This window comes from Neovison vison, chromosome 3 (genome assembly GCF_020171115.1).
Source record: "Neovison vison isolate M4711 chromosome 3, ASM_NN_V1, whole genome shotgun sequence".
Lineage (NCBI taxonomy): Eukaryota > Metazoa > Chordata > Mammalia > Carnivora > Mustelidae > Neogale > Neogale vison.
In genome coordinates, this window is record NC_058093.1 from 180,901,024 (window position 1) to 180,916,786 (window position 15,763).

General features: G+C 43.9%; 1 protein-coding gene across 10 annotated transcripts in view; it reads left to right on the top strand.

Annotated features, from left to right (window-relative positions):
* PTPRM (protein tyrosine phosphatase receptor type M) overlaps positions 1 to 15,763 on the top strand; it is a 780,862-nt gene that overhangs the window by 724,060 nt on the left and 41,039 nt on the right. For all 10 annotated transcript variants that reach the window (XM_044243376.1, XM_044243377.1, XM_044243378.1 and 7 more), the window contains one exon: positions 2,956 to 3,053. In XM_044243376.1, the coding sequence (XP_044099311.1) occupies positions 2,956 to 3,053 (98 nt within the window). The remainder of the gene's footprint in view (positions 1 to 2,955; positions 3,054 to 15,763) is intronic.

Below are 15,763 nucleotides of genomic sequence, written 5' to 3' on the forward strand. Positions count from 1 at the left end.
ACCTCAATGTTTATAGCAGCAATGCCCACAATAGCCAAACTATGGAAAGAGCCCAGATATCCATTGACAGACGAGTGGCTAAAGAAGATGTGGTGCACATACACAATGGAATATTACTCAGCCATCAAAAAGAATGCTATCTTGCCATTTGCAGCAATGTGGGTGGAACAAGGGGATCTCAGAACTTTTTAAAAAGCTACACAATAATTGTAATATGCAACCAGAGTTGAGAACCATGACCCTCTGTAGAGAACAGTTACTGGAGGCCAGGGTGGCATTCTGGTTACCTAGGGAAATAAGCTGAGCTGAGATACAAAGCCTCAAGTCCAGGAAACAGAGGAGTAACTCACTTAATGGTTGAAAGCAGTTCTGTCGTAGCGCTCTGAGGCCTGCATTATGGTCTCTGTCATTCTGAAGAGACCCTTGCAAAAGATGTCCCCCCTTCAATGAATTGGCAAGTAGTAAAACCAACGTGCTTTCCAGCTTCTACTGATAATCTCCAAAACATCCACTGAGGAGGGGATTTATACAAATATGATATATTAATATTATTTAATACTTAGACATATTTTAATAGTAAATAATACAGTTTATAAGTAGGCATACAGACTAATTCATTTATTCATTGAGCTCCTGCCATGTCCCAGGTAGTCTATAAGGTGCCACAGAAAGCGTAGTAAACTGTAACAGCTGTGTTTCCCTCTAGGGAAAACTGAAATGAAGTAAACACAAGGGAGTCTAAAATTCAGAAAGTGTAAGTGAGCTGCTGGTGGGAACTTGCCTGGAGCCTGGAATGTCTCTGGGGTGACTCCTGCCAGGCACTGAAGGGAGAAGTATCTTCTCTTCCTCAGGCACACGCCTTCCATGATCCTGGAGTATCTAATTCATCTCCTATAGCCATTGTCATCGGAACTGTTTCTGGAACTTTCAAAGTAGGTGGCACAGGTCTGTGGATCTAGTGAAGAAAGGAGAAAGTGTCTGGGCCACCCCTTTGTTTGGGGGTTATGCTGGGAAGACTATCTGTTTACACAAAGATAGACTCGGGGCATTTTTTTTTTCTTGTGAATAAGTGACAGGCTGTTCAGTACACAGTGAATGTTCCTATCTACAAGCTAGAAAGGCAGTGATGGAGAAGATCCAATGTTTACCTGTCTCCTCTGTAACCTTCGATTGAAGTCATTGAGATCTTCAGCCCATACATCAGGAGAATGGCATGAACACGCCAAGGGACATGGGCTGAAGTGGCAGACCCAGCTTTATGAGAGGTGGTGTGCAGCGTCCTGTAAAGGGACGAGCTGCAGAGAGATCAGGAGGTGGAGTCCGTTTTCTTGGGAAAGGTGAGAGTTGGGTCAGAGAAGCAAGGAGGAACACTAGAAGCTTCCATTGTGGACAGAAGGGAAGGAGGTTCTGATGGTAAAGCAGGAAAAGAAGAATTACACAAGAACCAGCTGATAATTGGTCAAGAGGAACGGAAGGTGACTGAAGGGGGCCCCTGGGTGTGCCACCATTGCTCAGCATCCAAACCTTAGCTGAGGAGAGACCTTTCATAAATATCTTTCAACACACCTTGTGTTTGTTCTAATGTTCGACTGTTTACAAAACGCCTGAGTATGCGTTAACTCCGGGGATCCTCAGATAACCCTGAGAAACGTTATTGAGATCAGTGTGTAGATAAAGAAAGATGGTGACACTGAAGCTCACAGTGGCCGCCTTGCCCAAAATCACACAGCCAGTTAAGAGGCAGAGGCACATCTCAAACCCAGATATCGGAGCTTCAAATCCAGTCATCTGCAATGCCAAGATCCTACGGTACTATTGGGTCCTGGTCCCGGCATGTACCTGAACAGTCGTGTGATTCCATACGTACCATGGGACTCTCGTACCTTTGAAGTTATACGCCTCTCATTTCCTTGCATTTCTGCTTGTCTTTTTTTTTTTAATTTTATTTACTTATTTGAGAGAGAATGAGTGAGAGAGACCGTGAGAGAGGAGAAGGTCAGAGGGAGAAGCAAACTCCCCAAGGGGCTGGGAGCCCGATGCGGGACTCGATCCTGGAAGTCTGGGATCATGACCTGAGCTGAAGGCAGTTGCCTAACCAACTGAGCCCCCCCAGGCGCCCCATTTCTGCTTGTCTTATAAAGACGTCTACTGTGACACTTACACTCTCAAATATGCGCGAGCATAAAGGTAGATATTGGGATTTTTACAAATCTGGATTCAAAGAAATTTTGTATTCCAACTTCCTGTACCTAGTACCTATAGAAGTAGCATTTTGTGATGCCTCTCTCCCTTTTTTCTTCCCAGTCCATAAGAACGGCTTTTGAATGCTCAATCCCAAGAGCTGAGCCCAAGCTGCTGATCATGTTCAGGGACAGGAAGTACAGCTACTTAAAAGTGTAACTTCTCTCTCACTTTTGGAAGTTAGGTGAAAAAAAAAGTGGAGGGGGGGAGGTTAATCTGACAGATAGCACAGAAAAAGAAAAATATTAGAAACAAGAAAAGGCCATTTTTCCTATAGAGGCTCATTTCATTCTATCTACCATTTCCCTGGGATATCTGCCAGTTGTTAGCAGGAAGAGTAATGCTATCCATTTTTTAAAATTTCACTCTTGAGTATTATGGAGATAAATAGCTAAATGATGGAGAAATAACTTTCTTTCACAGCAGTAGTTTAAGAGGGGTAGAAAGAGCTCGAATGCAGATATGTTTGACGACATGAGAAAATTCAACCATGAATGAAAAATTCAGTATTTTCTATAGGTGCTGTTTCAGAAAGAGTCCCTATTTGCATCCACACTAGAAAGGAGAAGCACATCCACCCGTAAAAGTGAGGGGACTGCCAGTGGCTATGCATCAGTTTATTTGTAAGCCCCAGAAATTTTCCAGTTGCAAACTTGCAAAATTTAAAAAAAAAAAAAAAAAAAAAAAAAAAGCCCATGTTCTGTTTTGTTGCAGGCCCAATGCAAGAGACCATCTATGACTTCTGGAGGATGGTGTGGCATGAAAACACCGCAAGCATCATCATGGTCACCAACCTCGTGGAAGTGGGAAGGGTGAGTCGGCTCTCCACCTACATGGCTGTGTGTTCCTTGCTCGGTTGGTAACACGAAGTAAGGCCAATAGGGGCTTTAGAAGTATCATGTGTGCTCCAGAAATCATGAACTACTGCACCACCTCCTCTCGCTTGCTGCACTCGCTTATAAATTATCAGTAAACATAGACTGAATTGCTTTCATTTGTTGCGATAGCAACAGACAGAAAAGGCACTCAAGATTTAAAAGCAGTTGTTATCTGGCTATATTGAGCACACAAAAACACCTCTGAGCACGAACACTTGTTGTTGGGTGTCAAAACTCAATGGGCGTTGCACTGCATGTGACTGCGTTCCCTAACTCGGGAAAATTGACTCCAGAAACCGGGTTGCAGCACTGGGTGTTGTCGTTACTGGGCATTCCCGCATCTCCCCTGGCTTCCTTTTTCCTTTCCTGGTCCTCTGTTTCTTAACCTGTAAAACAGAGGTCACCCTCTGCTCCTAAAAAGTCTTGTGTCACTTTACCTGGAGGGACTGGTCATGAGAGCTAGTTTTGTTTAACTAGGAAATGCTTACGTAGTAATGACCTCGGAAGTGTTAGGATTATTTCCAAAGTGGAATTCAAAAATGATAAAATACACAGGGTGCAGTGGCTTGATTTTATAGTAGGGTTCATGGCTCTGCTCCACTCAAGAAACCATTATTCTTAGAGAAGGTTGACCTTGTGAGATTGGCCCTCAGCAGCAAGGGCAGTCTGGAGATTAGCCTAGAAGTGAAATGGGGGCAGACACCATCCAGGGGTTGTTTCTTACGGTTCTCAGTCAGTCTTAAAAAATGAAGAAATCCTGCCATTTACAACAACGTGGATGAATCTGGAGGACGTCCTGCTAAGTGAAGTGAGCCAGTCACAGATGATTCTACTTACATGAATTTTCCAAAATAGTCAGATTCATAGAAGCAGAGAATACCGTGGTGGTTGCCAAGGACTGGGAGGAGGGAGAAATGGGGGGTCGATGTTGAGTGGGTACAAAGTTTCAGTTACACTAGATGAATAAGTTCTGGAGATCTGCTGGTGGAAAATAGTTAACAATATGGTTTTGTGCACTTAATTTGTTAGGAGGGTATATCTCATGTTAAGTGTTCTTACAAAAAAATGAAAAAACAAAGGGACACAGGAAACTTGGGGGAGGGGTTGAATATGTCTATTACATTGATTATAGTGGTGCCATCAGGACATCCGCATGTGTCCAGACTCACCAGGTATACTCATGAAACCCTGTATGTTGTAATTGTTTATCAATTATACGTCAATAAAGTGGTTTCCAGAAAAGGATTTTCAGAAGTATCTAGAGGTGCAACTCAAGAAGAGAGACTTTAAGAAATGGGAGACACTTACAATTTTAGCAAAAATAACAAACTAAATAATCCGAAAACCCTCCTCCTACGAACATCTAGAAATTCTAGATAAAATATAAATATGTGTTTTAATATATTTGTATGTACTATATGTGTAAATCACATGTAACTGTAAATATGTTAAAAATGTTTAGCTTAGCTGTCAAAAAAGGAGAATACTAGAAACCAAAAGAATGAGGACCAGACAGAGAGCAGACATGCCTGCTGTTCTCTAGAAGCTGGGCAGGTGGGGAGGGTGAGTCCTGGAGGCAGTGGGGGGGGAGGGGTCCTCCACCTTTGCAATCTTGGATCTTGGGTTTTACAGCTGAGAAAGGAGATAGGCCTGTGCAGGATTAGGAATTTGAAATGAGGCTGCCACAGGAAACCTAAGCCTGTAAAAGATAGACTCTCAAAGAAAGGACAGTCTGGGGAGGTGGAGGGAGGTAGAAAGGGGAAAGCCAGCCGGGCACCAGGCCTGGGAAGTGAAAAGGAGGCTGATCAGTCTTCACTGAGGATTTGGGTGAAAAAGCACTTCCACCAACCCTTGGGTCAAAGTAAAATGCCCTGATATAAATCAGAACATAGTTCGAAACATGAATAAAGAAGTATCAGAGTAAACTTATAGGATGCAAATCAAATAGTACCTCAAAGGTTATATATGTTTTTAAATGTTGTTAGAAAAGGAGAAAGACTGAGCATCTAACTCAAGAAGATATGTGAAGAACAGAATACAACTAAAGAAAACAGGAAATAATGAATAGAAGAGCAGATAATTGTCAAATAAATAGCAAAGAAACAATAATAAAAAGTCAACAGAATCACAAAGGCTTTGTGAAGAGATTCATGAAATAGACATCTGACAATCTGAAGTAAAAAATAGAAAGCCAAAAGCTCTCAATATTAAGAAGAGGGTAAAGATTCTTTTATCATAATAGATAATATGAAAAACTTAACAGTAAGTTGGAAAATTGACACAAATTAGGTAAGTTTCTTAACAAATATGATTTTCCAAGACTTACTCAAACAGAAACAGAAATTCTGAATAGATGTTAATTAAAAAATGAATTATGGTTGAAAACTGGCCCATGGAAAAGCACCAGTCCCAGACATATTTACAGATGTATTCTACTAAATATTCAAGGAATGGAGCCTCCAGATCTTACAAAAAAAAAAAATTATTTGAGAAGAGAAGAAGCAAGACTGCTCCCCCACTTTATTTTGGGAAACGAGTGTAACCTTGACATCAAAACCAGACAAGGACATAGGACAATAGAAAATGATGGGTCCCATAAACTGGGCAGAGAGAAATAGACCAGCAGGTGAGAAGAGCCCAGATGTTGACTATGGCCATTCGTGGAGAAAGCATGAGCTTCGCAATCAGTTGAGTTGGGACGTTTGGTAATTCGTGCAGACAAAAAAAAAAAATCATTAAAAATCCAAAAATGAATGCCAAATAAAGACTGAAATACAGCTTTAAATTAAGCTTTTAAACTATAAATTAAGCTTTAAAACTTTTAGAAGAAAATATGAAGGAAAATACTTCTGACCTTTTAAAAAAAAGTTTCAAAGATACCAAATATTTAATATGCTAAGAAAAGAATGGGGACATTTGACCTTATTAAAATGGAAAACTTTCTGTATGATTAAAGATATAAAGTCCTAAGACAATGGGGTAGATACCAGGAGACCAATGCATGAAGTATAAAAACTTACAAAGCAATATTTTATGTCCTGAAAGTACAAAAATCTCTTTCTCCTCTTTCAGTTCCCTCTGCTGGGAGCCAGAGCAGGGGAGCTGGCTTAGGGACTGGGTGGCAGGTGCTCACCGGATACCTGGCCGAGAAGGAGCCACCCAACCTCTCTGCCACCCACCTTTCACCTGTGCTGTGGGGATGTCGTGGCACCTGCTTCATAGGGTGCTTGTGAACATTAAGTGAATTTCTATGCATCAGGTGGTTAGAGAAGTTCCCAGCCCATTCAGAGAACTTCATAAGTACAGGTATTAGTGTCACCCTTATCTTTCCACCAACAAACCTAAAACCTACAGTGATGTCTATAATTACCTTTTCCACCCCATTCTTTTGCTATGAAAGCAGTAATGACTCCGGGGAAAAAAAAGAATGTTCAACGTCACTGAAATTTTTGGTCTCTGCCTTCTGGGCACTCAGTAGCTGCCCAGTGAAATGAATGAAGATTTCTTCCAACTTAGCGTCAGCAAATAGCCTATGCAAGAGTAACGTGAAAGAGCTAAGCTAAAATTGTCTCTGTTTTTATGTACGTGGGTTTCTTTCCCTGAAATGCACGTGTGTTGGATTCTCAGTCCTTCATTCATTTCACAATTACCTACTGACTGCCCGTGTATGATAAGGAGAGAGATTTCTGGAGACTGCTGGCACAGTGCCTTATTTCCGCCGTGACCATGCTCCTTAAAAGTTATTCACCACCTCAAATTGTACACATTTGAATTTGCATTTTGAATTGCCTGGCTTTGGGAAGATACAAAATAAAGGCCACGCAGTGGTGGTCTGTTCCTTCCATCAGGACCCACCCCATCCAGGGTGGTCAGGGTTGGTTCTTGTAATGGAAACTATTCCTTCGGACAAGTAACCATGGAAATCCCAACTAAACGTAGGCAGCTGAAGTAAGGGTGACTAGGTTTCAGGTTTAGTCACAAATGAAAGCCCATAGGCTTAAAGAAACTCAGTAAGTTTAGGTCTGGTAAACTTATTTTAAAAAAGAAAGAAAGAAAGAAAAAGACCCTTCCAAATCCTTGCCAGGTTTGTGGGGATGCGGTCAGCTCTGAAGAATGCTCACCTCGTTACCATCAGCAACATGGATGGGTCCGCCTTCAATTAGTAATGAATTTAATGGCATCTGTCCTTGAAATGCCTGGCGTGATTTGGGGGTTTTGACAAGAGGTCACATTCCCTCCGGGAAAATGCACTACCCTTTTTCCACGCCACTTCCCATTGTTAATGCCGCACACTTGTTTAGAGATTACCTCCCCATTTTCCATGCTTAAAAACAGCAACAACAAACCGCTGAAGAAATCAAGATGACATGGTTTTTAAGGGCAACCACTACCTACTTAACATGTTTACCGCACATGGTGTGTCCTTCATGAATTAGACATGAGCTAGGTGGATGCCTGTTTGTTTACCCAGACTTGCTGCTGATTCATTAAGTCAGAGCTGGGAACCCGCTTTCCCCTGATTTTTGCCCTGAAGCGCTCTGCATTAGGCGGCTGTAATTGCCAGGGCTGGAGCCGCTGGGAAGCCTCCCTGTCGCCGCACCTGGTGCCTAAGACACAAGCGCTGCACTTCCCTCCAGCGGGGTCCCCAGTACATCTGCCAGGACCTGTCATTATCTAAGACTTCCTTGTCACCACCGTGCATCCCCTTTCAGCCCATGTGTTCCAGGAAGGGACCCTTGTCAGTTTCCCTGGCACCTGCCGACGGCTGCACACCTGGCATTTAAATTGCTCCGGAATGTGTTGTGATTGTTTTCCCTCTTTAATGAACCCACCTGAGGGACATCGAGCTTTTTATCCAGTCGCCTGTTTCCCAGGCATTCCCATTTACACCGTTCGTGTGGAGATTCAGAAACTCTGTTGTGTTGTTGTACTAATCCATCTGCCAAAAATCTTAGAACCAAATCTGCAGGACTCCCAAAGGAGATTTTTGTGCTGGTAATTTAAGCTAATGATTTCTAAACATATTTAGTCAGTTTTATGAAGACCTCATTAGAATGTGACTGTTTATTAAAAATCCAAATGAGGTCTCATAGTCATATAGGAGAATTATTTTTGAGCTGCTCTGAAGAGTTCTGATAACAGGTAATAAAGTGGTTTGGAGAGAAGAGAAGCCAAAACCAGAGACATTAACTTCAGTCAATGGAGAGGATGCATGGAACTACCAGAATGGATGCTTTAAAGATTACTATCAACACAAAGAGGTTGACTTGGGGTTCCTTTCATATTTGTTACTAAAAGAGTAACAAAGAAAGAAGCTTAAGATGAACACTAAATGTCAGAATTAACTCTCTAATTCACATGCAAGGAAGGTATATTAAGATTCCAAGTGCCCCTGTCACATACAACAAAGGACATCTGCTTCTCTCCAGAAGCCACCAGATCCAGGATCAATGGAAGAAGCAAGAGAGACACAAGATTGCCCCTTTATAAAATGTGGAAATAAGCTTGATAGGAGGAATAACCTAGGTAATGCCTAACAGTGCAAAATACCAATAATATTTGTACAGAATCTCTTGAATTCTTCTAAGACATTAAACTCGTACCTGACAGGGAAGAGACAAATTCTTTTTATAGACATTGCGAAAGTTTCTCTGTCTTGAACTCTCATCATTGCCTTTTATAGATCCTTTTTAATGAACTGGATATTTAAGATTGATGTTTTGTGAACTGCATAATTATAGCATTAGCCTTTGATTAATTTATACTAATTCAACAAGCATTTCTCACCATTTTGATACCAGCAGCCATTTCAGTGATCCTATTAATGAAGCTGATTCAAGCCATACCTCCCTCCATAATGTTAACACAAAACTAGGGGGGAAAAGAACGAAGTCAGCACTCTAAACTATGATGATTCCCACCGAGGCACCGCCACACTTCACAGCACCTGCCACCAGCATGTCACCCCAGAAGCGAGGCACTTATTGGTACTGAGCTCTCAGCAATAGGAGAGGGACCCTCGATGGACCCTTCCATGCCAGCCAGCTCTTCCAGGAAGGATAACTCCCTAGCTGCCCCACTGAACCTTTGAGGGTTTCTCTGCCCGAAGGTTTTCTCAGCTCCCCTCTTTAAAATGTTAGAAAACTAACCAAAGAGCCCAATTTGTTTTATTCACAAATTAACCCAAAAGTAAGCTTTCTACTCCCTTTCCAGCATGACGTCTCCAAAATATAATGATATACTTACTGTATCCATGGCACAAAGAAATACAAAGATGTTTATGATGCACTTGTCCTCAAGGAACATGAAAATGGTAATAGAGAACCATTTAAGCACTGAGCTATAATACATATGAGTCACAAGGATGATAGCACCCATGCAGGGCTAATTCTGCCCGAGGAAGCATAGGAGACATCAAGGAGAACACAGTGAGGAGCTGGGTCTGTCTGGGGAAAACGGAGCCATAACCAATGTAGGAAAAACCGAGAGAAAGGGAGCAATGGCAAGATGAGAAAGAGTGAGGGGTCTGAGTCAGCTGTGAGAGCTACTGGGGATGGGCAGCTCACTGAGGCTGGAAGGCTAGCTGTGGGCTCTGGAGGAAATGGCAAAGGTAGATGCAGGGAGTGGTGGTCTGTTTGTTGTAGTGGAAGGCATCAAGCTGGTAAATCACATGTTCTAATTACTGTTGTTGCAAAGCAGTTCTAGCAGCCACTACAGAAAGCGTTAGAAAGGTGACAGAAGCCCTGGAGTCAGAGTAAGACTCTCAGGGAAAGATGACTTGGACTTAAGTTGTGGCAAAGGTGTTGGGAATTTATGGGAGACACACAATTTGGGTGTATTCTGGGATGCTAATAAGGGAAAAGAACTGAAAAATGAACGAAGTTTCTACCATTATGACTTGGATTGATGTGAAGATTGTTAATAAGAAGAGTAACCCTTCTCTCTACCCCTCCCCTCCAAAAAAAAGAAAAAGAAAAAGAAAAGCCATATTAAGAAGAAATCAACATGATTCATTCTGGGCATGCTGAGTTTGAGATGCTGAATGAACAATGTGGGTTTTTCCAGAAATCTCTGGAGGGATACATGAGCTGAAGACATAGAGACTAACCGTGAAATGTATGAATCTGAACTGAGCATCTACTATGTGCTAGGCTTTGGCCTAGACTGGGAATAGCAAGAAGAAAAGATATGACATGATCTAAGGGATAGAAAGACAGGCAGACAAAAAAGTTACAATGCAAAGTGATAACCACTCTGACAGAAACATGGCATTTGTGGGGGGGGGGGGACAGAGAGAAAGAAGAGAAGTGAAGACAGAGCACCAGAGATTATCTATTTAGGGGCAGACAGGAAAGAGGAGCTCAGAATGGAGACTGAAAATGATATACAAGAGAAATAAGTCACCTCGCTATGAGATCCCAGAATCCTGAGTAAGAGATGATAAAGTTTCAATGAGGAGAGGGTGAGCAGTGTTGACAAAAGCTGCAGAGAGGTCTGGTACCTCAGGGGCAAGGTAGGTAAACAGCAGAATGTATTGAGCACCTACTCTGTGCCAAGCATTCTACTAAATGATGAGCAAACCTTATGTCTTTTAGTTATCGTGGTCACCCTCTAAGATACATACAAAGATTTCTGTTTTCAAAGTTAGCAAAGTACGGCTCAGTGAGGTTAAATAATTTGGACAAGGGCACAGAGCTGGAATGTCTAAAATGTTTTGTTGCAAAGCCCGTGTTCTCTCCACAGTTCCACAGGTCACCCCACCACCACCATCTTTGGTACATACCAGGTTTCGGTAGTGATAACCACAAATGCAGTGACCATGGAACAGTGACTCTGTGGGTGGTAAGGCCACTAGAGTAGCTTGTTCTTGGAGATGCAAATCAAAGGAAAGAGACAGAGCAGCACCTAGAGCTGAGCAAAGCTCAGGGTATGATCACGGTTGGGGGTAGGGCACGGGTGTGTGGGGCTGAGTGTGTGGGTGCTGGTGATGGTTGGGTAGACGTGAGCATAGTGGGGAGTCTGAAGAGAAGATGCAATTGGGAGCAAAGATTAAAGGTGCAAGAAAAGAAAGGGGCAAGGGGACAGGAAGGTCCCAGACAAGGTGGGAAGGCATTCTTTCAGGGAACGAGCTAAGGCTGTATGCTCCATCAGTGTGTGTAGGCACAAAAGGCTGCAGCTATGAAGATTTTTAAATTAAGCATGTCCACAGGAATGGGGAAGCAAGCAAGGGGACTCAAGTCTATGACAGAGGTTTCAAAATGCTGTGGTGGTTCCTACAAGGCCCCTCATCAGTCTGGGAGCTAAGGTTGGAGGGGTTTCTCTGCAGATGCTTCCCAGAGGACGTGGTGGATGGGGCTGAGTATGGAGGAGCAGCTGGGATTCAGTCAGCAAAGAGTGGGAGGGAACCACAGGTCCCCTAAGGGAAACTGCAGAAATGTGTTCAGAATGAACACGGAGCGAACAAATGCTTTATCGAGGAGAGGCTATGTACACTGAAGGACTGGGTGACAGAGCGACACGGAGAAGGGGACACAGAGGAGATGCTGCAGAAGGAGCGGATGTAATCTAAAGGCAGAAAAACAGCCACCGGATGTAACAAGGAAAAGGTCTTTGGTGACCTTCTGCCTGAGTAGTTTCCGAGGGATGACCCATCAGGGTCCTTTGATGGCGTGTGACAGAAATCAATTCAGGCTAATTGAAGCCAAAGGGAAATCTCCTGCAAGAAGGTTTGGAGCTCAGCATGTTGATGAGCAGAAGAAGGCTTGCAAACAGGGGAAAAGGCAGTGTCCGGAGGGCCGGTGAACGGAGGGATGTCAAGGTTCGGGTACGGAGAGAACATGTGCTCACAATTTCCGGGCCATTTTCACTGTGCTTGGGGTTCCAGTAAAGGGGGCAGGGCGACTAACTCCTCTAGGTTGGTACATAGGCTCATCCCTTGCTGTCCAGGACCCCGAAATGACAAGCCACCCCATGGGAAAAAAGGAGATCCCCGAGAGGAAGTCAAGTATACATTAGGGAAGTCGAGTGACCAAATAACATGTATTCGCAAGAGACGGGGAGGGCTGAAGGCAGTGTTCAGGGTCAAGGCCAGAGAAGAAAATGGGACATACAGACTGAGTTTAAATTAAACTTGGCAGAAGCTTAGCTGAGAAGGGAAGAGGAAGAAACATGGCAGCTGACAGAGGGGCATTATCAGTCAAAGGATGTTTTTTATAGGGGGAAGACCTTTGAAAATTTTATGTTGAAAAAAGAATCAGGAAAGAGAAATGGAACATTAGCAAGTGGACAGCCAAGGGAGATTTTCCCCCAAGGGGCAGGAGGAAGGGGCTGCAGAGTGCTGGTCTTCAGTTCAGCCTTAGGAGGGGTGACATTTTGTCCTCTGAGCCAGAACAGAGACAGATGATGACGCATTTAAATAAATGGAACCAGAAGTTAAACAATCACCTTGGAATCACACCCTCTCCTGATAACTTTCGTTTTCCCCATGATGGTACAAGCAAGGCCGCGGGCTGAAAGACTTGAGGAGGTTGGGGAAATGGGTATCTTAGGGAGGCCCAAGAACGCAGGGGAAGGGGGTTGGCCTGAGGTTGGAACTGGCATGCTCCTGTCTCGGGAAGAAGGGAAGACTAGGGAAGGGAATAAGCACGATGCGGCTGGCGACAAGAAGGGCCAGGCCGCACGGGGATCCCAGGCCAGCCGGGAGCCGGAGTCCTCACACAACTGACACAAGTGCACATAAGGGCGTGGGGACGTTTCTCGCGGACTAAACCAACCGGGTCTCACTGCCCGGCCTTAGTTTACGCATCCTCGAAATGAAGGGACGTGGGCCCAATGAGCTCTAAAATTCCGTGTTTGTATGAAGAATATTTGTATGTTTATTGTTTATGTTCTGGCGCCGAGATCTGTTTGAAAAACAGATGCGTCTACAGCTGAGCTCTGTTTTAATGCCCGTGGCCTTGGGACCTGCCTGGCACTCACTGTGTCTGCTCTGAACACCCACAGGGGGAGGAAAGTACGGAGTCTGGATTTTCAAAAGGGAATGATTCAGGGAAAAAGACTAGAGCGTCGCCTCCTCAGGAGAGAGCTGTCTGCTCCTATTTCTTCTGCACTATGATGCACGAATTTTGTAGATCTAGAGAGGAATATTGCAGTGTGATTAAGTACCGAGGGGACAGATTCTGTTGGTGTTCTATCTATATTTCATTTATGCGGACCGTAGAAGATGCTCAGTCTATAATTCATAAATTTTCTTTTCAAAATGATCTAATCGGGCTACGGCCAATTATTATTTTTGAGAGAGGGTAATTGCAAAAGGTCTCAGAATTGCAAAAGGTCTCAGAATTGCCTATCACAATCCCCTGGTTTATCAAGGGACACAATCGAGCAATTTTATTTCTGATCAGTGGTACCACCTCTGTCCCCTGTGTGCAGCAGGAAAGGGGCTTGGTGTGGGGGCGGGGGAAGTGACCCCTCCAGAGAACTCTTGCAAGCATTTAATAAAGATATCTCCGCACACCCCATCATGGCCTGTGCAGCTGCAAGTGTCACTTTTACATCCGGAAGACTGTCTCCTGGTGCGTAGAAATAATTATTTTGCTCCCCCCAAGTCCGTTAGAGAAGCAGCATGTTACTTAATGTCCATCAATCCAATCTGGGTAGCAAATCTATGTAATTGAAAGGTAAACGGGTATAAAGGGCCTGGGGAAACGGGCACGATTGTCAAACAAACTCATTCCACTAAGAAACACTTCATTGACTACTAAATTGGGGGACGATGTTGAAAAACGTGAGATGAAAGGAAAACAAATACTATCAGAACGAAGCGAGGAGAAAACCACAGAACTTTATTCTCCAGTCTTACTGAAGGCTTAGTATGTGCTTTAGACTACGAAGCACTGCATTTTAAGGCTTAAAGTCATGAGGTTTCTTATGTAAAATTTGATACCTACAAAGCTGACCCTAATTTCTGGAAAATTTATTCTGGATAGTGTTCCTATAAATTTGTGTTTGTGTGAGAGAGTGTGTGTGTATGTGTGTGTGTGTGTCCATACCTGCATTTTTTTGAAAGAAGAGCTATTCCCCTCTCTCACATTCGCTGACATGGGTAACTAGACTAGACTACTCTTTCACAATTTTAACAATCCCTGCACCTCATAGAAGGTTCTTCCCAGATATACTCACCACACACACACACATACACGTGCGCGCCCATGTGGACACACACACACATACTCCCTTGCTCACACATCCTTCCCTCAGTTTCAGAAATGCTCTCTGCCTTGTTGGGAACAACCAACTCTCTTTGTTCCAAGCCCAGACCCTTGTGTCTTTCTTCTGGATTCTGTATGAATTGTCACCGTGAATTAATGAACTTCCCATGGGGAGGACAGAATCAGTCTTCTATCTGCCTCACACACCTGTTTCCCTGCCGTTGTCTGCACAGAAACCTTAACCCCTCAGAGTCTTTGTTCATCTCTCCTGTGCTTCCTCTGTTGCACGTGCAACTCCTTACCGTGCGGGTATCGGGTGACCTCTTCACCTGCTAGAGGGGAGGGCCAGGAAGACAGAAGGGAGGATCCCTGCCTTGGAGACATTTATAATCCAGTATTAGAGGCATGACACACAGTGTATGCCAGAAGGGGCAAAACATCCTTGGGTACCATTTTGCTCTCCCCCCTGCAAGAAGACAGGCCCCTTTGAGCAAAGACCAGCTAATCTCCCTGTGAATCCCGAAGGGCTGGACACATAGAAGTGTTGAAGATTAGTCAATAAGTGTTTTTTGAAGAAGAATAAGAGGGAATATATAAGCTAGTGCAGAATAACTTATTTGATACAAGGGGAATCTCTGTTTGCTGCCCTCCTTCCCTTGCTGTCTTCCGTGTTGGGAAAATAGGCTGAAATCCAGAGTCACCCATTTTTGTACAACAAGGTCATTGTGGGTATGAATAGGGTTCACTGCAGTTCTGGTAGCTAGGACAGAAATAAATCTACATTTAGCCTACCTAATTAACCCTTTTGTATTCATTCTCAGCAGTTCAGCCTAACCCATTATGTCCCTTTAAAAAAAAAAAGAAAAAAAAGCTAAATGATTTTTTTTTTTTTTTAATCTAACGGAGGATGAGTTGTCAGTTCAGCTTTTGGGTCCAATTCTTCACCTGCTAGAAGTCATCTGACACTTTCCTATCAGCCATCTCTGATCCTCCCATCAGGCTGGGTATTGTGGATCAAAGCAGATTTGCAAGTCTGAAGAGCACGTGTCTCTGGGCACACGCCGTCCTGGCTCCCTGGGTAACTACGAGCGCCACGTGGGTCAGTTCTGTGGCATGCTCCGGCAGACCCCATGGAGATGATGGTCTGGGCATGCTGGTATTCCGGGTCACCGCCTCGAGCCCTGTCACTCGCTGTGTTGCCACAACCGACTGGCCCTGGAAAATCTCACACTCGTCTGTGTCTGGTCTTCCTGAAGAGTGCCTCCTTTCCTGGCCTGGCCTTGGACCCTCTCTTGTCTCACCCTGTTCCCATGAACTTGATTGCCCATTATCTAGGTGGTCACCTGCCTTTGTGTATGTGGGGGATGGGGTTGGCCTGCGTGAGCAGCAGATGTCCAGGGCACCAGGGACCAGGGCCTTTTAGCCTGAGAGTTT